Here is a 24,579-nt window from a genome sequence, read left to right on the forward strand (position 1 = left end):
AAACTTTCTTCGACCACTATTTTAACTTTGATTCAAAAACCTCCATTCTCCAATTCTAAAATTATTCGACAATGACTTTGTGTTATGTCCACTGTTTAATAGCAAATAATTAGGTTGATAATTTGGAATTGTACTGATAATAGATAATTAATGATCATGTGAATGATAAAACACTATATGTATTAATTACCAAATGATTATGATGGTAAAATGGTAAACACAAATAATGATCAACATGAAGACAAATATAGAGCAGATGTTAAAGATGCATGTGTGTCTGTGTCTGTGTGTGAACTTGAAATGTCCCAATTATTAACTATTCAGTCCCCACACACATTTCCCTCTCCCACTTTCATTTTTTGTTCATAAATATCATCTTCTTCCTTCCCAAATCCTTCACCAAAATTTCCCACAAGTTTAGAAGAAAAAAAAAATGCATTCCCAATCCTCCCCAACAAAGCATGATCAACCACCATCAAATAATGCCCGGAATCCCACCCTTCAAAGAGTCCTCCTCGCCTTCAATTCCATCTTGATGTCCATCGGCAACTGCGGCGGTCCTCTGATTCTCCGTCTATACTTCATCCACGGCGGTAACCGCGTGTGGCTTTCCAGTTGGCTGTTCACAGGCGGTTGGCCCATCATCCTTCTCCCTTTAGCCATAAGTTACATTCATCGCCGCCGTACGGCCACCGACGGAACCAAAACGAAGTTGATTTTCATGAGGGAGCCGCTTTTGTTGTTGGGTTCGGCCGTAGTCGGGGTTCTCACGGGAGTAGACAACTACCTGTTCGCTTACGGAATGGCGAGGCTGCCGGTATCGACATCGTCGCTGATAATCGCGTCGCAGTTGGCGTTCACGGCGGGGTTCGCGTATTTGTTGGTGAAACAAAAGTTCACGAGCTACACAGTAAATGCGGTGGTGTTGTTGACGATGGGAGGGGCGATATTGGCATTGCACTCGAGTGGAGATCGGCCGGAGGGAGAAACGAATGGAGAGTACATAGCAGGGTTTTTGATGACGTTGGGGGCGGCGGTGTTGTACGGATTGATATTGCCGTTGATAGAATTGATGTATAAGAAAACGAAACAGAGACTAACATATACATTGATATTGGAAATTCAGTTGGTGATGGCAATATCTGGAACTCTTGTTTGCACCATTGGAATGTTAATCAACAATGATTTTCAGGTTCTAATCTCAGCTTATCTCCATATTACTCTCTCATTTTCTCCTTCATTTATCACATACATCGAAAACTATTAAAACTAAAAAGATTTAAGAATTTAAACCCAAAAAAATATCTTCTAGGCTTTAATTCTAAAACAAAACAAAATAAATATATAGACATATAGTTAACAATTTGTTTAGTCAACTTAATATTTTTTTTTTCAAACTCAATAATTGAGAAGACAAAGGACGGTGTTAGTCAAACTCGAAGTATTTTTAATAAAGAAGCAATTGGATTACCCATCAAATGGGGTAAGTTAAGTTGTATAGTACATATGAGTTGAAATTAGGTTTAGAAAGTTGTTTTGAATCTTCAAAATAAATTAGGTTTAGTCAAAATAAATGTGTTTTGGATCTTCAACCCCTACCAAGTACTAACCATATCTTTTCTTTTTAAAAGTTGGGAGATTTCATCAGTATTAGTTTACATAAATTGTTATGTGTTGGGGCCCCTACTCCCCTACTCTTAGTTATTACAATTATGGTTTGGCACAAACCTGTAGTGTGCCAAAATCATATCCCACCTCATAATTTATAGCCCATACTTTCCCTAGAGATGTCAATCTTTTATTGGGATCTGTCTTTAACTAGTCGGTGTTAAGGCCTTACCTATATTCCATTTGACACGTGGTATTAATGTTTGTTCATAAGAAACTTGAAATCAACATCCATCAATAGATAAGGAACAACTTACTTATCATACATACTCACCTAGAGTTAAAAGAAGAAAAAAAACATGCCTAAAAGATCCAATTAAAGATTCAATATGTAAAGTGAAGTTGGTAATGGTTATTATAAGATATGTGTTTTGTTGCGAAAGGAATTAAGTAATGATTATATGAAAATTGAAACAGGCAATAGCAAGAGAAGGAAGAGAATTTGGACTTGGAAGTACAAAATACTACGTCGTATTAGTGATGAGCTGCATAATATGGCAATGTTTCTTCATCGGAGCAGTTGGAGTTATCTTTTACTCATCCTCTTTATTTTCCGGCATAGTAATTGCACTTTTATTGCCGGCGGTCGAAATTCTAGCCGTCGTATTTTTTCGGGAGAAATTTCAGGTGGAAAAAGGAGTTTCTTTGGCTCTCAACCTGTGGGGATTTGTGTCATACTTTTACGGAGAATTTAAGCAAACCAAGAAGATGAAATCAAAAGAGCTACAAAAAGCTCAAGCTTCAACAACACCCATTCAAAATCAAAATGTTTGATGATATTTTTTTTTCTCTTTAGGGTGTTGCATTTTCTTACCATCTTATCTCTATGCGTTACTTTCATCACTTACACCATAAAAGAATTAAGATATTAAGAAAAAAAATAAGTAAACATTTTCCGCAACAATTTGATAGTATATATATAAAATTAATATATATATATTTATGCAACTTGATATCATTCAAGTCTCTGCTATAAATTGTTGTTAACTAAATTACAAAGAAAGTATCTTCTTTCCTTATTTTTTGCATTTTTTATTAGAGCACATTGGAATGGATTCGGACTTGCATCATATTAAATTCAATGTTCCAAATTTTGGTTTTTTATATTTGTTAGTATTTTTTTATAACAGTTAAAAATATTCACAAAATATAACAGAAAAACTTATCTTGTTTAGAAAAACTTATCTTCATTCAAAACAGTATTTTTTTTTTGTTTGAATTAGTAATTTAAGATTATGTCATGTGTTTAAATAAGTAGATGAAAGTGTTCGGGTTTAGGGTCTAATTCAATAGTAGATTATATATAAAAGTATAATAAAACAACCTTACTCCAGTACCTATTTATGAAAAATATTTAGTGATGTGGCATCAATTTTATATTTTTAAAGTACGGTTTCCTTTTTCTTGAGATCTTTTACCTTTTGAAAAGGATTTTATATTAAATTGGAATCGGATTTTATTCAGTTTTCTTTTTTTTTTTTTTAAAAAAAAAGACTTGGAAATTAGAATTTGGAAGGATAATAAACTGGGGTGGATGGAAATAAAGGACCACGAGGTTTGGCGATAGAATTTGATTGAGAGGGACAGGATCCAATGAATTTGTGTTGTGTAAAATTGTCTTTCATCAATCATTATTGTTGCTATTGAAAAACTATAGGAATCAAGTTCAAATTGTAGCCATAGAAGAGTCCAGACAGATACAACGGAGATGGAGATGGAGAAGGAAAGATTGGAGTGATCAGCATAAGTATAATACAATGTTAGTTAGTATGTTGTTACCATTGATATATGAAGTCGCTGATTCAAACAGTTTGTATTTCTGAGTCAGTTGTAAGAATTCATAGCAAAAGCCTGAGCCGCTGAGAATCTCAAAATGCCTACAGTAGTCCTCAACTACATGAAAGCTTACGGAGAAACGAAGAAAAGATACCAACTTCCTTCCTTCCTTCCTTCCTTCCTTCCTTCCTTCCTTCCTTCCTTCCTTCCACAGAAAGACATTCAGAGATCTTCCATCAACTCATTGTAATATCTATGTGTAAAATTTCTCAACTAAGTTCACTCGGGTAATCTACAAATTCGAATCCGCAACTCAGGTACCAAAAAATTGACCTGCAAAAATTAGGCAATGGAAAATCAAGTAGACCACAGATTAAAAGACAGTTCGAGGATATGTGAGTTTAGACTTCAAGATGAATAATCGGTGGCATGTAAAATTGAAGATTGGCAAACAAAAAACTAGTTATTAATTAAAAACGACCAAATAGACAGGAAAGAAGAAAGAAACACCACAGAAAATAGAATATATACCTTGTATCTATCAACAGTACTTTATTGAATGAATAGATCGACTACCCACTTCAATAGTGACTTACAAATATATCTACCACCGAAATCTCTGGACCTCATTCAGCCATTTGAAGTTAGGAGCACAGCGATCAAGATTAATAGGGACAGTTCAAGAACAAACATAGGTTCCCCAACATGGTTAACAATTCGTTGCCACCTGAAAGTTCAACCAGTAGAGAGCTGCTGATAAAGCCTGTTTTCATTTCAGGATCTTCATTACAATCAGAATATAAGAGTAGGTAAGAAGCCATTGAGTAAGAAATTAATTGGATCTGAATAAATATATCAAATTAGAATTTGCAAAACAATGTGTGGATTGGAGACTTGGGAAGGGACCTCCTTTTATGGTTACGAACTCAAAGTTTCATATTAACAAATAATAGATATGTAACGTTAAATTTTCTTACCAAAATAACAATTTGTGCAGATTGCCTTCAAACATCGAAAGAGCATCCATACATTAAATGAAAAAAGACAATAGAATATTGATGTTTTGAACTTTCGAGGATGGAAGAATGAGTGACCACCCGTGGGTTTTGAAGATTGGAACAATCAGTGGGTGAGTGCTGGAAAACCGTAAGACTCGGAGGGAAATGGATTGGACACAGGTTGTTTCTTAGACCAATCTGAAATTGGAATGTAATGTAATTTAATCCAAAATCCATATTTTGATTGAGCGGTTCAAGCACAAATTGTAATAGTAAACTCATTCTATTCTGGAAGTTATCAATCTAATCCTCTTTTTCATCATTTTCACGTTTCACAATCCCATGTTTGTTTCGCTCTCAATTCCACACATATTCTAACACCCCTCATACTTTCAATAATCCTGATCAGATTCTAACTCCTTAAATAGCCCCCTAGTGGACTTAAATGGGCTGACAAAATCATTGTCCTTCATAAAAAAAAAAAGATCGGCAGTGTCTGCCAGCATGTGGTAAAAAAAAATAAAACAATAAGATACTATTTTGTGTGTCAGACACGTGTTGAGAGGTTATCACACGTGTGCAATACCAACATGTGGCCGTTTTTGATGCTATAAGTGCTTTGTAGAACCATCAAGTTGAAGATATAAACCTTTCCCCTTCACCACTTCAATTCTTCAGTAGTTAGCCTCTGATGCTCTAACCCTGTACCAGTCGAGCTATCTTTTCTTGTTCATCATAGAATTTATTCTAGGCCAATTATACTTTATGGTTTAGGTTGAGTGAGGATAACAACCAACATAAAATGATCTCCTTTTTTAGGCCATATATCTTCCACCCAAGATTTTATCCATGACACAAATGACTTGAATTATCAGTGTCACGATGTCCTCGTATGCTGCTGTCTTGACATGTTATATTAATGTCGGAAAACCTTGCATATTACATCTCCTCTTATGGTATTTGAGGACTGAGGTCAAGCCAATTTCCCTTTCAACTGCTTGTTGCCTTATTGATCTGTGGCTAGCCTACCAATGAAGCCATGTCAAACTCTCTCAATCCATCCCAATTGCAACCAGTCCCAATTTTTCTTCATCCATCAGCAGTTGTGTCCACATGGAACTTGAAAGTAGCACTCTTCTTTAAACACTTACCCATACAGATATTCATATTTGAAAATGGGTATTTCCTGCTGCTTGATCTCACCTCCCCTGTTCAGACTTCTTCCCAACATTCTCCTGAGACATCCGAAGGCTCCTTCGTTGCCATATTGTGAGACCAAAATGAAGAATGAACTATCAATAACTTTTTTTTAATGGTCTCATCACACTTCAATGGTAAAAATGTCTGGCCTATTCAATTTAACAGTTTGCTGTCCCTTGCCCACGTTAGAGCTACCTTTAGTGTACTTCTACGTATTTACCGAGTACACAATTTGAGATCATTTGTTAGAATGTCATTAGTTCTTTGTTTTAGAAGATTTCTATCGCAAGATTTTAGGACTTGGAAAAGGAATATGGAAAAAACGAGATCCATTTATGATCACGTATCCCTCATCAAATAAATAATAAACCTAGCATAACAGAAAAAATGAAACATTAGCCATGCAGGGTACACATAAGGAGAAAACTGACCAACTTGCTTCATTTGAGTTGCCAATCCCATGCTTTATTTCTTCTTCAGCAAACTCTTCTAAAATGGCACGCTGGCGTTCACTTATTTCACTAAAAATCAAGGAAAGAAAACGTGAATCAGTTCGTATAAATCCTGCAGTTTACTGTTAAAAAAGAAATGTAAGAAAGTTGAAGAGAAAATATGCCTCTTACGATGCCTACAACTTCAGCAGATAAAAATCAAAAGAAGCATGAACATTATAAATAAGTGATGATAAAAAAAAATCCCAAAGTTAGAATCTACGATTAAGTCTCTGAAAGACCTTCAAAGCCAATGCCATAAAGGTCCTAAGAGTAGCCGCAAAAGAACATTTCTCTTGTCATGCTAACAAAAGCCTAAACAACAAGGATTCAGCCTACCCTAACTGTTAGAAGGGAAGAAAAATTAAAACGAAATGTGAAAGGAGAAGATAAAAAATCTCAGATAAAAAGACCCAAGTCCACGCATCATTAACCTGAGTTCAATCAGAAGCTAAATTTTTGCTGAATCATAATATTTTCACACAGACAACTAAGAGTAGCGACTAGGAGACTGATATCAAGTTCTTCACTTAAGGATATTATTTCAACTAAAAATTTGAAAAAATAGAACTTCACTCCTTCAATTGCTAGTCAGACAAGCTACTATAAAGAAGAGGACATAGTATCTGGATCTCAATGAATCATCACACCAACCAGACTGAAGTATTCAACTCCATCCATCCAGTCAAAGCTCGGTTCTAGTGACCACATATATATTATCAGATCACGAAATCTGATACTCAAGATAACATTCTCGTGCACGATTCTGGACACCCCAATAATTATTAACTTCTAGATTTCAAGTTTATAGTAATTGTTGAGTGAATAATCAAAAATTTTGCCACAAAAAGCTTCTAGTAAAAATACAAGGGTTAATATGATAAAAAAGTAGAAAAAGATAATCCATAACCTACGTTGGAAATTTAATACGGAATCGCACATACTGATCTCCACGATCAACAAAAAATCCATGTTTCGGCAATCCTGGACCAGTTCCATGGTTAGATATTCTGGCATAAAGTGCTATGAAAAGATGGGGTGAAAAGGCATACCTTTCCCTCTCAGTGTTAATAGCTGTCCTGGTTGAACGCCTTTTGGTACCTGCTTTAAGAATAAAAGCACCATCAAGCAAGGTTAAAACTTTAAATTGCATTTGTCGTGCTCACTATTTATTTCTGAAAATTAAATGTATAAATAAAAACAAGAGATTAGTCTTCTGCATTTTAATTAACATAATACATCCTGTGTAAGTAAATTAATATTGAAATAGCACAAGAAAAAACTAGGAGTTTTACCTGCTGGCTCTGTAGAAAACTTAAGAAACAGGAATCTATCCTTGCATTTTAGATACCTTAGAGTTTCCGAATTAAGGACTGCATTAGCCCCTTGTGAACAATTCATGCAGCTCATCATGAACGTATCTTTCTGTTAATGCTCAAGCCAAAATTTCCAAGCAAGAGCTTCATTAGATAACATAGGAATCTAGATTTTTTTTTTCTTAAGAACCCTAAGCAAGATGGAAGGTCATCCACTAACATCCTGGAGAAAACATTTGAGTCTTGAAAACAGAAACTTTTAAGGAATTTTTGCAATTCTTTTCAAGCAATTAAGGGGAATGTGTGCCTCAATTCTGCCTGAGTTCTATGAGGACTACCAATAAAGTTGAAGAAAAGAAGACTAATATGATTTCTTTCTTGAGCTTTGCCACTAGTACTAATGCAGTCCTAAGAAACAGACCTAAGAAACAACTTCCTTCCTGTGTTTCTATGACTTCTTTTTGCACGAGAGATGTTATTATTAAGAAGAGCAAAAAAGAAAGAGGTAACTAATGGCCGAGGAAGAAAAGTACTTAGTGGGAAAAGACCATCAAAACTAATCTCATGTCCAAAATAATAAAGAAAAAAATATACTACCATTATAAAATAACTTCTAGAGAAGGCCACCCCACGCCATATACAGGACAAGTACCCAAAGTGATGCCAAATGATTTATTTCTAGCCAAAGAGCCCACATGAAGGATCTAACTCTACACCTCCAGAGTACTTTAGCATTGTCTTTAACCAATTCACTTGGCAAGTGCAGTGTTGATTGCATTTGTCAGAATTAACAAAAAATTATAAACAAGAATTGGAGATGAAAAGGTTAGCACACCACAATCTCTTATCCATGGTGGGTAAATCCTTCCAATTTAGCCAATAAACTTGAAACAAAGCCATACTCATCCACAGAGATCCTATTGGAAGTCAAATCCCATCATTCTTTGAAGTACATTTAATATTATCGTAATGAGAAGTTTACAGGGTCTAAAAAGGTTAAGTTGAACTAAAAGCTATACTTGTATCCACTCTTCACAGGACCCAACCAAAAGACAGCTGAAGAGAAGCAAAACTGCAATTAGAGGCTAATGAGCTCATTGCACTCCACCAGAGTCTGTCTAACCCAAACTTGCAACAACTGGCTGTAAGTAAAAAAGATCCCAGTGTGATATGGGAGTCCAATAGTTATGTTTTTCCTTCAATTTGGAGTTCTGTTTCAAAAGACTTGCAATTTCACTCCTTACTCTAAACTGTCCAACCAAATTGTCATTTGTAACTCCATTTGCTGTTCTTGATACCTTGCTTTCTTTAGTGCAATAATGATTTTTTATCAAAAGAAAAATTCTAAGCATAAAGCATGCTTTCATTTGAGTCCTCGTAGTTGCAGACTATTTCAAAATGAAGGAAAAGAACTTGATGTAAGAAAAAAATTGACAAACGATAATTTAAAGCATTACTTCTATTTGCATCCTGCCTGACAATGTTGGAACCTCAACCTTGCCCCCAAGAATAGCCTGCAAGAGAAATTTACAAACAAATTTGATGAATATACAATTTATAGAAATATGCAAAAAAGCATTGGTATTTAAAGATTAACACAATAAAAACAAAAAGCAAGTAAAACAAAATCTAAAAAACATAAGAATCAGACAGGAAGAAACCACTGACCACTATATTTACAGATCTAAGAAGAAGAAACAATTGGCCGCAAAGAGAAAAATCCGAAAGTCTTGCAGAATAAGTGAAAATGGGCACGATGGATAGTAAATATGGCTCACAGGCATAAGACAGATGTTTACTTGGTGAATCGTAATTGATAAAGTGCAATAACTTAAAAATTACTGGAGGAAGATCATTCCAAATTTCTAATCAGCATAAGGGTCAAATCTATTAGGTTTGAATAGTGGGAATAAACTAATTCAGAAAATATGCATGACAAGTGAGCAAATCCGGTTGACTGGAGAAAAACTTCCAACACTAATAAAATGTATATCCACGCATGAAAAAATATCAATTCAAACCCTGATAAGGATTTAATCTCTCACTTGAGTAAAGCTGATATTAGAATCCACATATATATCCACACCATCTCTCTTAAAGACATGATCTTCAGCAACCTAAAACATTGAAAAATGAATATTAGACTAATAGGAGAAATGGCTATCCATACATCAATCTGGCAATTTGACATTTATAACTAGAAACACATTATAAAACAATTCCATGGGAAACAAAACTTTTATTGATATTCAATAAAGAACACGTGAACAATCAAAAATCAAAATATATTTTTTTCATAAGGAAAAAAAACTTTTATTGATATGAGCTTTCTTCCAGGAGTTTCTATCCAAATCTTTGAGTCCTTTTTACTTTATGAGACATTAAGCTTTTAGTTCTCTTTGACTAATGATTCGAAAGAACCAAAGGATCTTTCATATCAAGCTCCTCCTTCCAATAGATAATTTTGCTTTGAATCTTCTGAAATATTTTTCATGGCGCTTTTTCATGAAGCCTTTTGTTGATTTCTCTCCAGTAATGAAAATTTCCGTTCATTCTTTCATCCCTACAAGGAGAGCTCAGTTCTCTTGATGCAAGGAGGAATGGGTGGTCGTAATGAGCATGAGTTAGCAAGTCTTAAATCATCAATTCATCCAAAAGCTTAAGCTAGTAGTTGATGGCAAATTTAATTATATACAACTAACACTCCTCACTTTTGGGCTTGAAATATTTTTAAAACCCAACAAAGAGAAACCAATTTTAATTGGAAAGGAAACAATAATGCAGGGGCTTGAACACAAGACTTCCTTGGACTACCTACTCTGATCCCATCTTAAATCACCAATTCACCCAAAAACTTAAGCTAGTGGTTGAAGGCAAATTTAATTATATATCACTACCATTTTATTTGATAGTATGGGGTTCCGTCTCAAAAGCGAACGGCGATGAGAGGAGTAGTTATCTATCTTATAAGGAGAGTGAATCCCCTTAGTTCTTTTAAATGTGAGATTTTTAACATCTCAACAGCAAAACATGTGCTTTGTCAAGAACAAACATTGGTAAAGTAAGCTAAAGAAAAATATCAGTTGTTTTTGCCTTCAATTTAATGATCAAGTTGCCAGGATGAGTATCTCTTCCGCCACTATTACCAGCTTCTGGTACACGAATGGTATCTCCAGAATCAACCCCTAATGCACACCAAAAATTACAAACAAAATATATTAAAAAACAACTATAGGAAATAGAAATCATTGTAAAGTTTCATATATTCTTTTGAGTTAAAAGTTGTTCCAGTAATTATACAGCTGAAGAACACTGAGGACAATTCTTGTGAACCATTCCAATGTAACCTAACTCAAGTTTTTGGACACCACATTCAAGTTTAATTCATTGTAGTATCTCATTTTCTCTTCGGTTCAAGTATAATACTCACACAAGCCTGTTTCAAGTAAGACTTGAAAATATATAATAATAAAAAAAAACGATGTTTAAAAAAGACTTCTAGTAGAAAAAATTGTCTGATCTAACAATTCAACCTTTTAAAAATATAAAATACTCATATACAAAAAATTAAATATTTACGAAATTGAGTTATCACTTTCCTTTTGTTTCTTTTTCTTTTTCACTAATCGGACGTGCATTCTAAATAGACAACATACAACGGAAAGAAACAATATCTAATGCAATCTAATTAATTTCAATTCTTTAAGTAGACTAAAGTGTTGCAGTTACTCAAAGAAAGCATTGTTCTACATAGTATATTGATTATATTTTATCAGTCAAAATCCAACATGATAAACAAAATCGAGAGGTGAAGACCAACCAGCAGGTATAGTAACTGTAACCTTCATGACACCCTCCACAACCCCCATTCCCCTGCATTGCCCACATGATTCCTGAAGTAAACCAGAAAAGAAAAACAAAGAAACAAATCACTGAAACAAGATTAGAAAGGAAGAAGGTTAAAAGAACTAAATTTTTTTAAGTATACACCAAACCTCAATGATTTGACCCGATCCTCGGCAAGTGGTGCACGTCGATGTAAATGGAGGAATAGTAACCTGATGATTGAACTCAAAACACTCAAATCCAAAAGACAATAGCAGGACAATCAACACTGAATGGTTCCAATTTGAAGACACTTACTCTACCTAAACCTCTGCAAGTAGGGCAGCTTCTTTTCGATGCATTTACTGGATAGCCACGCCCATCTAAAACAAAGGCAAAAGCCCATAAACTTTTAAGAGGGAACAAAAATTGTTAAAACTCTTCTATTACTTTGAATGAATAAACTGAGGGCAAACACAAGGCAATAAGATAAAAATTGCAATTCAAGCAACCATCACAATTTAGTTAATGTCAGGACAATTTCTCCTATCACATCAAGCTGATTTTTGCTCCATCTGAAAACTGATAGTTTTTATTCATCATTTCAAGACTAAAACTGGTTATTCGTAAAAGATGAATACATAAATAAATATTTTTTTTAAAAAAAAAGATCTTCCTATGCATGAGTAAAAGACTTAATGTACATTCCAGGTCTAAATATATAAGAATTTGGACTTTAATTTCTACGTTCTAATAACAAAGTTGCCATATGGTTTCCCACAGCCATACAATTAATAGGCTCTAAATAAAATTCACAGTATCATTAAGCTCGAATAAAATTTCATTTGTGTGTGCATGTATATCTATACAACACGACTTGAGTTTTTCAGACCAACTAGCCTTACAGCAAGAATCACAGGGAACCAGAGCATCAAAGGACAAATCCTTAGTGCATCCTTTTGCAGCTTCAGCAAAAGATAACAGCAGGTCAACCTACACAATATCAAACATATTATAGGTTTACATTAGAAATTTCAGAGATTGAGTAAAATAGAAACTGGGAATACACTAAGAACCTGAATATCTGAGGGAAGACGACCGGTCTCATGTTCAAAGATCTGTGAAGCATCAAATTACTTTAGAACTTTCAATTCAATTGATAAGTAAGAAAAAGAGGTTAAAAGCAAAGTACCTCGGAGAAAATCTTTTGAAATGAGTCAGAAAAATGGGTACGATAAGTATAGCTAAACCCCTCCGCATCACCAGCACCAAACCCTACATTCTCAGACTCTCCACCATGCCTCTTCAGCAACATAGATACACAGTACAAACATGTCAGTAAAAAAACAGCTATCTGCACTTATTCACACACCTATGGGGTTACAAGAAAAGAAACTGATAAGAAGAAAAATTATAGCACAAGCAGCAGAAGCCAATAGGATATTTCTCTAGTAACTTAGGGAATGCCACCTGGTCATATTGGGATCTCTTCTCAGAATCCTGCAGAGTCTGAAATATCCAAAAAGAGAATAAATTAATCAGCTGAAGGTAATAAACAAACAACCATAATAAAAACAAGATGTGAAAAACTCAACCAATAACACCTACAAACCTCATAGGCTTCTCTTATCTCCTGAAATTTCCTTTTGGCAGAAGGATTGTTTTTATTAGCATCCGGATGGTACTTTTTTGCCAACTGCACAAGATAATCAATAACTTCAGCAAGTAAATAAGAATGAAGTATCCGTTGCAAAGAAAGGGCACACAAGAGGTCACAAGAAATGTGGCCGCTACAATTGTTCAACATGCAGAATTTACATCAATCTTATTAGGCATTTTAAACCAGAAATGAGTCCTTTTCATTAAAATGCTTTATAGAATTTGGAGCAAAATGCATTTTTGGTCTCCGAGGTTTGATGTTTGTTCTATTTGATCCCTGAAGTTTAGAAAGAGACACTTTAGTCCCTGAAGTTTGAAAAATGCTTCTAAAATGTCCCCAAGTTAATTTTACTGTTAGTTGACTCGGAAAAATGACGCAGCATATTGAGTTGGCAAATTTTAAATGAGGTGGATTTCTTGCGAATTATATATATATTTCTGAATGAGGTGGATAATTTTTTTCCGCTTTCCTTTCAACTTTCAGTTTTCCCTTTCTCTTCTCTATCAAATTTATCTCTTCCCTCATCCTTCATCTTTGTGTAACATGGAGAAGAAGCTATCTCTCACATATATGCCCAAAAGACCCTTCTTCATGCACACCCCACACCCAACATTAAGAGAAGGACTAATTAAAAGACATGAAAAGTAAAAGAGAACAAAAAACTAAGATCTGGAAAAGAAAAAAAAATTGAAGAACTTGGCAAGGTCGTGGTTTTAGCTTCTCAGGCCATCCGAAAGGAGAAAACAAACAAGTGGGTTTTTGGCTAAGCCCAACCACTTTGAATTTTTTAATTTTTTATTATTTTATTTTATTTTTCCTGACTCTTCGTGCCATACACATTCCTCCTCTCTTATTCTTTATCTTTCAAGACTTCGTCTCTGCAAAAAAATTATCAACTTTAAATTTTAAACCCTAAATCCATATCGAACAACCAAGCCCAATCAGATTAGAAATTGAGACACTTAACTATTATTAAACTTAAAATTTAGTCAATGTCTTAAGACACTTTTCAAATTTTGGTTACAATTTGTGGAGATTTTAAAGTTCAAAGATCAAAACGTCTATACAGAAGCCATGAAAAATAAGGAATAAGAGGAGAATGGGTCTCGAGACGTGAAAGAGGAAGAAAGAAATAAATAGTTAGAGAGAAAAACAAATTCCACCTAAGATTAAAAAGAAAATAAAATAAGTAAAAATTACACCTCGTTCAGAATTTGCCAACTCAACATGCCACTTCACTTTTTAGTTAGTTAATTAACTGAGGGACTATTTAGAAGCATTTTTCAAATCACAAGGATAAAAGTGTTTTTGATCAAATAAACACAAACATCAAATCTCGAGGACCAAAAGTGCATTTTTCCCTAGAATTTAGTATAAATTTTGCATGCTATCATGTAAACCTGTATTCCAAGCTACATGAATCCAAGTCTATTATGAAATCTCAAAATTACTAAATAAACATTTTATTAAATACAATATAAAAACTAAAAATTTTTAGGACTAGAACTCAAAACAAGTATTTATTGAACTTTGAATAAAGATCAAAACAAAAACAAAGTACGTATAAAAGTTCAAAAACCCATAGAAATAAGCTATGGATGAATATAATGCATAGAACAGAACTATAAAAGAAATTTTCTTCGCACATTGAAGGTAATGCCATAGTTGAGGGGGAAGTTTGACAAAAATGTATGCACACACATGTATAAGCGAAAAATGGAAGCTACAATCACATTGGATTTCATTAATCCACTCACCGCATGATATGCCTTTTTAATCTCTTCTCGACTGGCATTGTGTTGAACCCCCAGAATTTCATAGTAATCTCGTTCGATAGAACAACATGATCCTAGAGACAAGCATAAAACGATAGTCTCCAGATGAGCAGGTTTTCAATATTACAGTACATATTCGGAGTGTACAGTATCAAACACCTGTGCTATGTATGAAATGTCTACTCCCCGGAAATGCTGTGGCAAAGTCAGGACCGTTCCCTACGGCAGAAGGAAATGCTTGCAACGCTGATGTACATGTAGAACCCGAGAAAGTGAAGCAACAAACAGAGAAATCAGGCCCAGATGTTTAGATTAAAATGAATGGAAAAGACAAAGAGCCAAGACTAAAGAAAATGAGTTGCTTCAAAGAGTTAGTAATCCGAAATAGTGAATTAATCAACCCTTCAGCTGAAGATGGAGACCAGGGAATTACCTCTAGCACATGTAAAAAACTGGCGTAATGATGGAACTTTTCCGAGCGAGAGTCGTAAGTCAATGGACGGCCCTACGCCTTCAGATGAAAGTAATTGCCGCCGGCACTACACTTAATAGCATCAGACAAAGTTCTTAAAGAGCACCGATGAAGACAATTGATCATAAAAATTGATATGTATAAACTCACCAGCCCTAGCCAGCCGAGGCGTTTCATAACGAAGCAAAATGGCAGGAAACGCGCAGAAATACAATAATCAGTCACCAGAACTTCAATGTATTAAGAAATCAGAACTGCATCAACCGGTTGACTGTGACAGAAGACTAATCGAATAAACTCGAACGACGAAAATGAACTAATTCACCGTTCGCCGGCAAAGCACGATGTTCAGTACTCCCACCGACGGGGACTCTGGGGGTTTAGTGTGTTACTTTACGCTATGCACCGCTCGCTAATGGTATGGAGATCGCTTGTTTGGGGGTTCAAGCCATAAAAAAGAAATATCGAACGGCGCTGATTAACAAGGCGTTAAACCGCCGGTTTAGGGTAATATTTATACCGTCGGTTTTTTTGGACCCACACAAGAGACGACCACGATAGGATCGCGCCAATGGACAAGCAAGGCAATCGATGACGCAGTGGCTCCGCGCTTTAGAAGTCGCCGCTCGAACGGAACCGGTGATGAAGATGCCTCTCCGCTCCGGCATCGGACGGTAAGTTTTATACTTCTACCTCTCTGTTTTCCTTGCTATCATTACATGAACTCCGAGTTTCATCTTTTCATTGTCCACTTCTGGTCTGAACCAAAGAGTTGTTGACTCTATAAATACAGAATTTACTTCCTTCTCCAAGCATGGAGGTCTCTATCGTCACCTACTTCGCGAGTCGACTCTTTGGCCACCACTTCTGTTGTATCTTCCAAAATCCTTCAAAATGGTGGCGACGATGGCAAATTCAAGCAGGAATTTATGAAGCTCAAGTTACCTCGGAGTAGTGTGAACACTGTGCTTCAAAGGACCTCAATCACTAAGCTCCGGCGTGTTGTCAAGAAGTTCTGCAAATCGAAGCGCTTTGAGCGTGCACTAGAGGTTAGAAATTGAAATTTCTCGTTTGATTTTTATGCCATTTGAAGAATAGAATCAAGACCAAACAGTATTGCATTTCACTATAGATTTCTGTTGTAACGTATAGAAATGCATTATTCAATGTATTCTTACATTCAGGCACTAATATTGATGGAAACCCGAGATAATTTTCGCATGTACCCGGCTGAACATGCTCTCAGATTGGAATTGACAATCAAAGCCCACGGTTTACTGAAAGCTGAAGAGTACTTCAATCAACTGCCCACCATAGCTTCTCAGAAAGCTTCATCTCTCCCTCTTCTTCATGGTTATGTCAAAGAGAGGAACACTGAAAAGGCCGAGGCTTTCATGGTGAAGCTAAGGGACTCGGGACTGGTTGTGAACCATCATCTTTACAATGAGATGATGAAACTGTATGTGGCCACATATCAGAATGAGAAAGTTCCTCTCGTGATAAAGGACATGAAGCAAAATCAAATACCGAGGAATGTTCTCTCATACAACCTTTGGATGAATGCTTGCAGTGAGTTATATGGGGTTGGATCAATCGAGTTGGTGTTTGAAGAAATGCTGACTGATAAGAATGTTCAAGTGGGATGGAGCACTATGTGTACTCTGGCTAACGTTTATATACAGGAAGGCCTTGTTGAAAAAGCATTTGCAGCCTTAAAAGAAGCTGAGAAGAAGCTATCCCCATGTAAAAGGCTTGGATATTTTTTCTTAATCACATTATATGCCTCATTGAAGGATAAGGAAGGAGTTTTTCGAGTTTGGAGAGCTAGTAAAGCTGTAAGTGGCAACCCTACTTGTGCTAATTACATATGTATATTGCTGTGTTTGGTGAAGCTAGGAGAAATAGATAAGGCAGAGAAAGTATTCAAGGAATGGGAGTTGAATTGTCGCAACTACGACATTAGAGTGTCCAATGTTCTTTTGGGTGCATATGTGAGAAATGGATTGTTAGAGAAGGCTGAGTCATTGCATAGGCACACATTGGGGAGAGGTGGTAATCCGAATTACAAGACATGGGAGATTCTCATGGAGGGGTGGGTGAGAAGCCAACAAAACGTGGATAGAGCTATTAATTTTCTCACTGGAAACAATGAATCCCAAACATGATAATTTCTGGTTGACCATCTTTCTACAAAAAGGATACGTTCATGAAACAATGGGCAGGGACTGAAGTAAGAGGTACATACAATTCTCTTTACATATCTACATGCTTCAATTGAAACTGTCATTTCTAGAACAGGAGGCTGGTAAACCACCATAACAAAACTGCCTTTTATTTTGGAATTAGAGTTTTGTGAAGTTGAAAGATTTTGCATGGTTGAACTGCCATCGTTAACCTTCAGATTTCTTCTAGCAAGAAATTCCAACCATGTTCAGGGACGCCACCCTCTCACATGCGCTTGACTCTACCCTCCTCGCTGCCCATGGTGCTGGATACTGGAGAAAATGAGATTCTTGCAGCTAAATCACTCACACGACCTTTTTGGTCTCTAAGGATGATGTGAGCTGCAGACGTTTGTACCATTATATCTCATTCTCAGCTGGTAGAAAGGTGAAGTTTTGCATTTAGGAATTGGGCCATGCCACACTCGTCTCGACATACACGACAAGCTACAAAAGCGTTCTCTATGGGTCTCCATCTCTCCAAGCTCCTGTATTGTGTGCAAAATTGATGGGAAATCTCATGCTCACTTGTAGTCCATTGGATTCCCTGGTGTAACTTCATCACATGAATAAAATTTTTGTTTCCTTAAAAATACTTTTGTTTCATAAAATAGAAGTATTTTTCATAAATAATCAAATTAAAAAGGGAACACAACTGTTTTGGTATTACTTATACTTAATAAGTAGTTTGTTCAATCATATTTTGAAATGACTCGATCATTAGAATAAGTTGAAGCTTGTCATAAAAGAAATTGTAATTTTATTGAGCTAAGTTGTTTTGTTATACAAAGCTTAGTAATATAATCATATTGTGTTTTATTCTAACAACGTAAATCATTAAAGTAATTACCACTAAAAATCGGAAATTTGATCTCTTGTTCCACCGTTGATCGGCTCAAAAAAGTGGCTTCCTATGTAATGCGTATGGCAAATTACTATGAGAATCATGAGGTGCGGGAACCTTAAAATTATGCATCATCGACCTTTCGGGTTAATCTGTTGGCAGAGTCCATATTACTAAGAAGCAATAATTGGGAATGAAAAGCAAAATGAACCTGCAGAATTCGTAGCAGTGGGATAAATTTCCAGCTGAGAATAAATTCTGTAGTGGAAAGTTACCTGTAAGACGACATATCTTTCTTGAAATTTTCAAAAAGATGTTGTCTCAACAATTTGAAAGTCCTCAAGTACAAAATTTTACATTCATGGCCTACCATTATGCCAATAGCATTGCCTCGATTAGGATTCACATCACATATTTCACAAGTTTCATTATTCAATCAAATTATTTATAGAAGAGAAAAAAAGGTTTCACCATTCAATCTCTGTTAAGTTACATCTATGGCACATGGAACACAGCATGCGCCACACAGGGTAACCAAGTTTCGTCAAGTTTATTAATGTTGATAACTTAGGTTTAACCTCTATGATTATTTTAGAGCTGCCACTGCCGTTTTAACATTCCGTGATATCCGATCATGTACAGGTTCCTGCATAAAACCGAAAATAGTAATACAATCAACCAAATAGTTTAAATATAAACTAATACTAATAAACCAATTTAATATGAAATCTATTTACCTCTGATAATGGCAGCTCAAATTTTGATTTGGTTATTGTCTCATACAAGAAGATATATCTGCCATCATGAACAAGAATGTTAAGTCAATAGTTAGGAATGACAATATTACAGAATGTAGGTTGTTCTCCTTGCTATTATATTGTACAAATGAAAAGATCAACTAAGCTTGAGCGGAATAAAATACATACCGCCACGACAGTTCACGGACAAGCTCTTCTGGAGCCTCTGGGAGAACCTGAACATAGTTCACCAAAATGGCAAACTATTAATAATTAATCATTTAACTAAATAGTAGAGAGAAAATATAAAGACTATACTATACCTCATCTTCATATGGATTGCAATTATCTTTGAACCAAAGCCTCAAGAATTCCTATACGGATAATGTAGGTCAGTAAACTAATGCCGATGGTAATAAAATACGCAAAGTAATATTACAGACATGTTTAGTAATATCTGAATAATACCAAAAGAAAACACACCTTGTCAACATTTTCAGGTTCAAGACCATTTTGAAAGCGTTCCTCGTAGGACTGTGCAATCCAGTATCTACTTGAATCAGGTGTATGCACCTTCAATTGCAAGTAGGGAAAGAATCGTCCTTTGTTATTATAGCTTAAGTATTTGCACAGATTAACAAGATATGTGAAGTCAAAAAAAATAATAATAATAACAATAACAAAACTATTGAACCTCATCAATTAAAAGAATAGAGCCATCCTCCCCCTTTCCGAACTCATACTTTGTGTCAACCAGAATCATACCATGCTCCAGAGCCACTTTCTGAAAGATCAAGATCAGAGAATGTTAAACTTACTTTTTTGGACGATATAAATTTAAATATCCATGAGTATTGGACCAGCTTATGCAAACCTCGGGACAACCTAACTGACCCTACACTATCTGAGTGTAATGAAAACTTGTAGGAAATTAATTCCTAAGTAGGTGACCACCATGAATTGAACCATTGACCGACAATATGAATTTTTTAAAAAATAAATTTCACTGCAAGAAAAATAAAAGAATAAAGGCCTATAAGAAACCAAGCCTACAAAAAGGAAACTCCATTAAAAGAATGGGCTCCATCTCCTGCTATGAAACATAGTGCCTACAAAATAGTTATAAAAAAGTTTTGACTAATCTTATGGGACAATCCATTAATCCTATAGCATTTAGTTGTCAAAGAAACTTAATCCTAAAGCATTTGGGTGTCAAAGAAACTTGTACGATATTAAATTTTGGGTACAGACTGCCATAGATTGAACTTGTAGTTACAAAAGATTTTCAAAATTAAAACCTAAAAAAGGAAAACACGAAACCTAACAGGTTATCCATAAAATGTGCCTATACTATGAAAGATATTCAAGGCCCAATTAGATTGCTTACTCCAACTTTCTGCACAATAATTAGCACCAAATCCTACTTTAAAACTGTCTATGGCAGAATTTACAAGTTGAAAACGCGAAACATGAGGGCAAATTGCAACAGTTATCTGTCAGAATTTTTACAAAATAAAGCTACCTGTCCATACTCAAACAAGCTTAAAGCCTTTCTACTTGCTTCTTCATAATCAGCTTGACTCATCAGCCCCCTCTCAATGATCTGCAATGCTAGCATATTAGTAAATTACCATGGAAATTGACTGAAACATATTACATATATTAAGGGTGTGTTCCATTTATCATTTCAACAGTTTAATTGTAAAAATAAGTCATTTTGAAAATGTTTGACAACCACTCAAGACAACTTTTGAAACACTTTCAAATGGTATTTTAAACAAGTTTTATCAAAAGAGTTAAATAAAAATGACTTATTTGAAAAACTATATAATACACTAGTTTAATGAAATGCCCAAAACCTACTGGCTCATAACAGAAGGGTATACCTCATCTGGTGTCACAGGAACATCATGAGTAGCAGCCTTGGTTGTTGGAGTAAGTATATTGGAAGACAGCTTCTGATTTTTAACCAAGCCTATTATAGTTGAGAGGCTATTAATAACATGGATCAATTCGCAAAAAGTTCAAAGGGGAAGAAACAAAAAGATAAAGAAAACATACCATCTGGAAGAACATTTCCACAGTAGTTTCGCACCCCGTTCTTGTACACCGTCCATAATGATGTATCAGTACTTCCAGTGACGAATCCTCTAACTACAATCCAAAAATGAAGTTTACATTTTACGGATATATGGCAACAATGTCAATAAAACAGAGGTAAATCTTAAATGTCTTCACTTTCAAATTGAAACCGAAGACTCACAGAACCATCATTGAATCATGGGGACATATCCATTTGCATAAATAAAAAATAAACATGAAGAATAGACATGTCATTCTTGTATCCTATAATATGCTTCCCTGAAGATCACTAAATATATGAACTAAGTATATTCTCCGTAAAAAAGCATTAAATGAAATATTCAACAACTTCAAAACAGAATATATATTTCCTTCTGGTAACTGGGAAATAATGCAACATCGTCAGTTGCCTCCCTGTCCTATCTTTCTTCATCTGTGTTTTTCAAGTTCACATTGCAGAAGTTCTATACTTATGAATGCTCAACTCAGTTCAAATGGAAAATACGCAAAGAATTTCTCAATGACTCACCAACAAATTCAACGGGAAAAACTGAACACTTTCTAGCAATCGTGACATTTTTATCAGGGACTGACACAACTGCATTTGAAGTGATGTGCTGTGTTCTGTCAAACCACCATAAGCTGGTCTCATTAAGAACCTGAACAATGCAGAACCAACAAAACAGAGACTGAAATATTAAACGGCTGCGAACCAGTCATTACTCATTTAACCATATCCAACGAATTCCCAATCCCAACTGTGACTTCCCTAATATTTAGTAAAGAATCTCCATACCTGACCCTTAAAGGGTATGGAAGCAAGAACTCTATCGAAAGCACTCTGTCGATCAGTTGTAACCAAAATAAGATAATCCCCATAGTCATATATATCTCTAACCTGCACAGTGGGAAACACTAGTAAAATCAGTAAATTTCATTCACTACAAAAATGTACGAGACAAAGGCAAAGAGTTCTTCCATCTCGCTTTTTTAGTAAATTAGTTCTTCTCCAGCTATTAAAATGGAAACAGACATCACTCACGCAAAAAATGAAAAAGGGAACCTTATTTTGATTCAGCAAAAGATCACCTTGCCCCTGGTTTTGGACTTAATTCCAGGAACGGTCAAGTGGAGATTCGTCTCAGATAGACAGTTGGACAAAGACCTGTTAATGGCACCGACGACCTCCTCTCTGCGATCCCCTTTGATCAGAGCATCCAAGGACAGATTATGCGGCGAGTCTTGACGGTGGGTCAGGCTCGCCTTCACCAGAGACGAAGAAGAGGAGGGTGAGAGCATCCTCAGCGTCGTTTTTCCTGCGCAGAGAGAGGCTGAAGTGAAAGACGGAATGGAAAAGGGGGGCTTGATGGCGGAGGTTTTCGCAGTGTTGACGCCGGTCATAGGAGAAGCCATTTTTCTCTTGGGGTGATTGGATGGCCGTTTTGGTTCGAAAGTGGGTGACTTTATATGGTTGCGTTGCGTTGCGTAGAGCTGAACTCTAGAGAACGAAGAACAACTTATGTGAGGAGCCGACCTTCTGGGTTTCCCCATGACCCATTGGATCGAATATTGAACCGTTGGGCTAAAAGGGTATGATCTTTCGTTTGTGATTTATTTTCTTTTTCACGTTTTTTAAAACAATATATATATATATATATAATGGTCTTCTCAAAAAATAAAAAGAGTTGAATTTTGTAAAATTTTGAATTTGATTCGTCCTGATAGTCATCAAGACAATTTCGAAAATGGAAAAAGACATCAAGACAATTTCGAAAATGGAAAAAGACATCATACGCACAATAAGAAATATAAGAGTGTCTTAATCAACTATTTAATTTGGATTAAGATTTAGCTAAAAATGAAAAGGAATGACAAATCTTACTATTTTCAAAAACAGTCAATTTTACAGACTTTTTTATTTTGTTATACGACAGTAAAAACAATTTCTAAAAAACAATGTTTCATTTTTTAAACAATAAATTGTATTTTCTTTATTTTCTTTATTTTGTTTTCATAAATGGTGAATAAGTGATAACATTGCTCTATTATCAAATTCATAACCAAATAAAAGTTATTATTATTTTTTAATTTTCAAATTTTGAACAAGAATCAAACTATGTTTTCAAAGAATAATTTACTTTTATTTTTTTACTAAATTCTTTGTTCTTCAAAATAATTTTTGAATCACAAACTAAACAAGGTCTAAGCGTTAGCACTCTCACTTGAGACAAATTAAAGAGAAAACAATGTCAATTTTATTTTGAAAAGCAAATCGAATTCATGTTTTTCAAAAACACGTCTAGTTCTAATTTTAAATTTTAAATTTGAAAAAAAAATTATCCCCAACCATACTTCTAAATATATTATAGAAATCAAAATTTAATACCAACGTTTAGATTCTACTAGAATACAGAAACATATATTGCACATGTCAAGACTTTTCTTTATTTTTAAATTGTCTACATTTTCTTTCTTTATAAATTATATATAAAGAAAATAATATTGAATTGAAAAACGTTCAACAAATTTCAAGAAACATAATATGATAATTAAATAAAATATTAGTTTATTAAACTAATACGTTTAATAAGTAATCATAAGGATAGGGGATAAACTTCAATATCAAACGATGGGTGAATAATTGAGATGAATTCACTTAATTTTACTAAATGAGTAACATTGTTGGGTACATGGTTATTATTGTTTTTTTTTAATTTTCAACATTTGAATTTAACAAATATTTTATTGTTTTCGTTGAGATTCCTTTATAAAATGCAACTGCAATCTATGATTATTGTTTAGTAGGAAGATAAATTTCTAACCTTTGTTAATAGTCATTGTATATATGTATTGATTATTAATAAAGTAAAAGAATTGAGAAAAGTTTTATAAGATTAAATAATAAATTGCACAAACATAAATTTAAGTCTAATTTACAATGTCGTAAAATTAATGATTGTCAAAATGGACAAAACTCTATAAAAAAAAATTAAACTAAAATTTGAATTTTGTATATATGCATTGATTATTAATAGAATAAAGAGAGAGGAAACAATATTGTATTATGATAACTTTTCAAGTAACTTAATTTATTAAATTGTAAACAATAAATAAGCATGAGTCGTTTTATTTACGATGACTTTCAACACTTCTCAAATTACATCATTTTTTGTTTTATATATCTTTCAATTTCTTTTGAAATTTAAAGTATTTTGAAAAGGTTCCAAATTCTCTATTACAATTAAAAGGTTAATCATCAAACTTACAAAATTAATACAATGTATTAGTAACCATATAATAGTTTAAATAAAAATTAAATGATCTATGGTGAATCTAAAATTTGTTTAAGACATGGTTTTTTATTAAAAAATATCAATAATTGACATCATACAATTGCACATATTCACCATCAAATCTACAAACTTACCACGATGTATTAGTAACAACAATTTAAATAAAATGTGATAAATCTAAAGTTCATCTAACATATGGTTTAGTTTTTTATAAGAAAAT

General features: G+C 34.5%; 4 protein-coding genes across 10 annotated transcripts; 2 read left to right on the forward strand and 2 right to left on the reverse strand.

Annotated features, from left to right (window-relative positions):
- The first annotated feature begins 335 nt into the window (after positions 1 to 335).
- Positions 336 to 2,687, forward strand: LOC101218345 (purine permease 3). Its single transcript, XM_004152571.3, has 2 exons — positions 336 to 1,192; positions 2,086 to 2,687. The coding sequence occupies exons 1-2, from the start codon at positions 434 to 436 to the stop codon at positions 2,440 to 2,442; spliced, it is 1,116 nt and encodes a 371-aa protein (XP_004152619.1). The 5' UTR covers positions 336 to 433; the 3' UTR covers positions 2,443 to 2,687.
- Positions 2,688 to 3,266: 579 nt separating this feature from the next.
- On the reverse strand, positions 3,267 to 15,768 carry LOC101208756 (chaperone protein dnaJ 1, mitochondrial). 6 transcript variants are annotated; one of them, XM_031881006.1, is made up of 20 exons: positions 15,332 to 15,768; positions 15,143 to 15,248; positions 14,869 to 14,955; positions 14,692 to 14,783; positions 12,887 to 12,970; positions 12,745 to 12,783; positions 12,467 to 12,577; positions 12,351 to 12,392; positions 12,180 to 12,267; positions 11,593 to 11,657; positions 11,445 to 11,507; positions 11,270 to 11,342; positions 10,543 to 10,634; positions 9,495 to 9,566; positions 8,907 to 8,963; positions 7,186 to 7,237; positions 7,048 to 7,117; positions 6,074 to 6,163; positions 3,976 to 4,171; positions 3,267 to 3,777 (listed from the first exon to the last, which is right to left on the reverse strand). In XM_031881006.1, exons 1-19 carry the CDS (start codon positions 15,356 to 15,358, stop codon positions 4,075 to 4,077), a joined length of 1,407 nt encoding a protein of 468 aa, XP_031736866.1. In that variant the 5' UTR covers positions 15,359 to 15,768; the 3' UTR covers positions 3,267 to 3,777; positions 3,976 to 4,074. The 6 variants fall into 6 exon arrangements, with proteins under 6 accessions (XP_031736866.1, XP_031736865.1, XP_031736864.1 ...); XM_031881005.1 differs by having other exon boundaries at positions 14,869 to 14,964; XM_031881004.1 differs by having other exon boundaries at positions 7,186 to 7,234; positions 14,869 to 14,973.
- On the forward strand, positions 15,715 to 17,996 carry LOC101208516 (pentatricopeptide repeat-containing protein At5g27460). Of its 2 annotated transcripts, XR_968766.2 has the most exons (4): positions 15,715 to 15,855; positions 15,975 to 16,230; positions 16,366 to 17,418; positions 17,528 to 17,996. XR_968766.2 is itself a non-coding variant. In XM_004152699.3 (3 exons), the coding sequence occupies exons 1-3, from the start codon at positions 15,773 to 15,775 to the stop codon at positions 17,344 to 17,346; spliced, it is 1,320 nt and encodes a 439-aa protein (XP_004152747.1). In that variant the 5' UTR covers positions 15,715 to 15,772; the 3' UTR covers positions 17,347 to 17,996. The 2 variants fall into 2 exon arrangements, 1 of the variants encoding a protein (XP_004152747.1); XM_004152699.3 differs by having other exon boundaries at positions 16,366 to 17,996.
- A 522-nt stretch (positions 17,997 to 18,518) lies between these two features.
- LOC101217870 (phosphoribosylaminoimidazole-succinocarboxamide synthase, chloroplastic) lies at positions 18,519 to 22,632 on the reverse strand. Its single transcript, XM_004152569.3, has 12 exons — positions 22,156 to 22,632; positions 21,863 to 21,964; positions 21,596 to 21,725; positions 21,046 to 21,138; positions 20,871 to 20,959; positions 20,507 to 20,587; positions 19,679 to 19,768; positions 19,468 to 19,557; positions 19,308 to 19,358; positions 19,174 to 19,220; positions 18,985 to 19,042; positions 18,519 to 18,893 (listed from the first exon to the last, which is right to left on the reverse strand). Exons 1-12 carry the CDS (start codon positions 22,615 to 22,617, stop codon positions 18,834 to 18,836), a joined length of 1,353 nt encoding a protein of 450 aa, XP_004152617.2. The 5' UTR covers positions 22,618 to 22,632; the 3' UTR covers positions 18,519 to 18,833.
- Between the last annotated feature and the right edge of the window lie 1,947 nt (positions 22,633 to 24,579).

Source organism: Cucumis sativus, chromosome 2 (assembly GCF_000004075.3).
Source record: "Cucumis sativus cultivar 9930 chromosome 2, Cucumber_9930_V3, whole genome shotgun sequence".
NCBI lineage: Eukaryota > Viridiplantae > Streptophyta > Magnoliopsida > Cucurbitales > Cucurbitaceae > Cucumis > Cucumis sativus.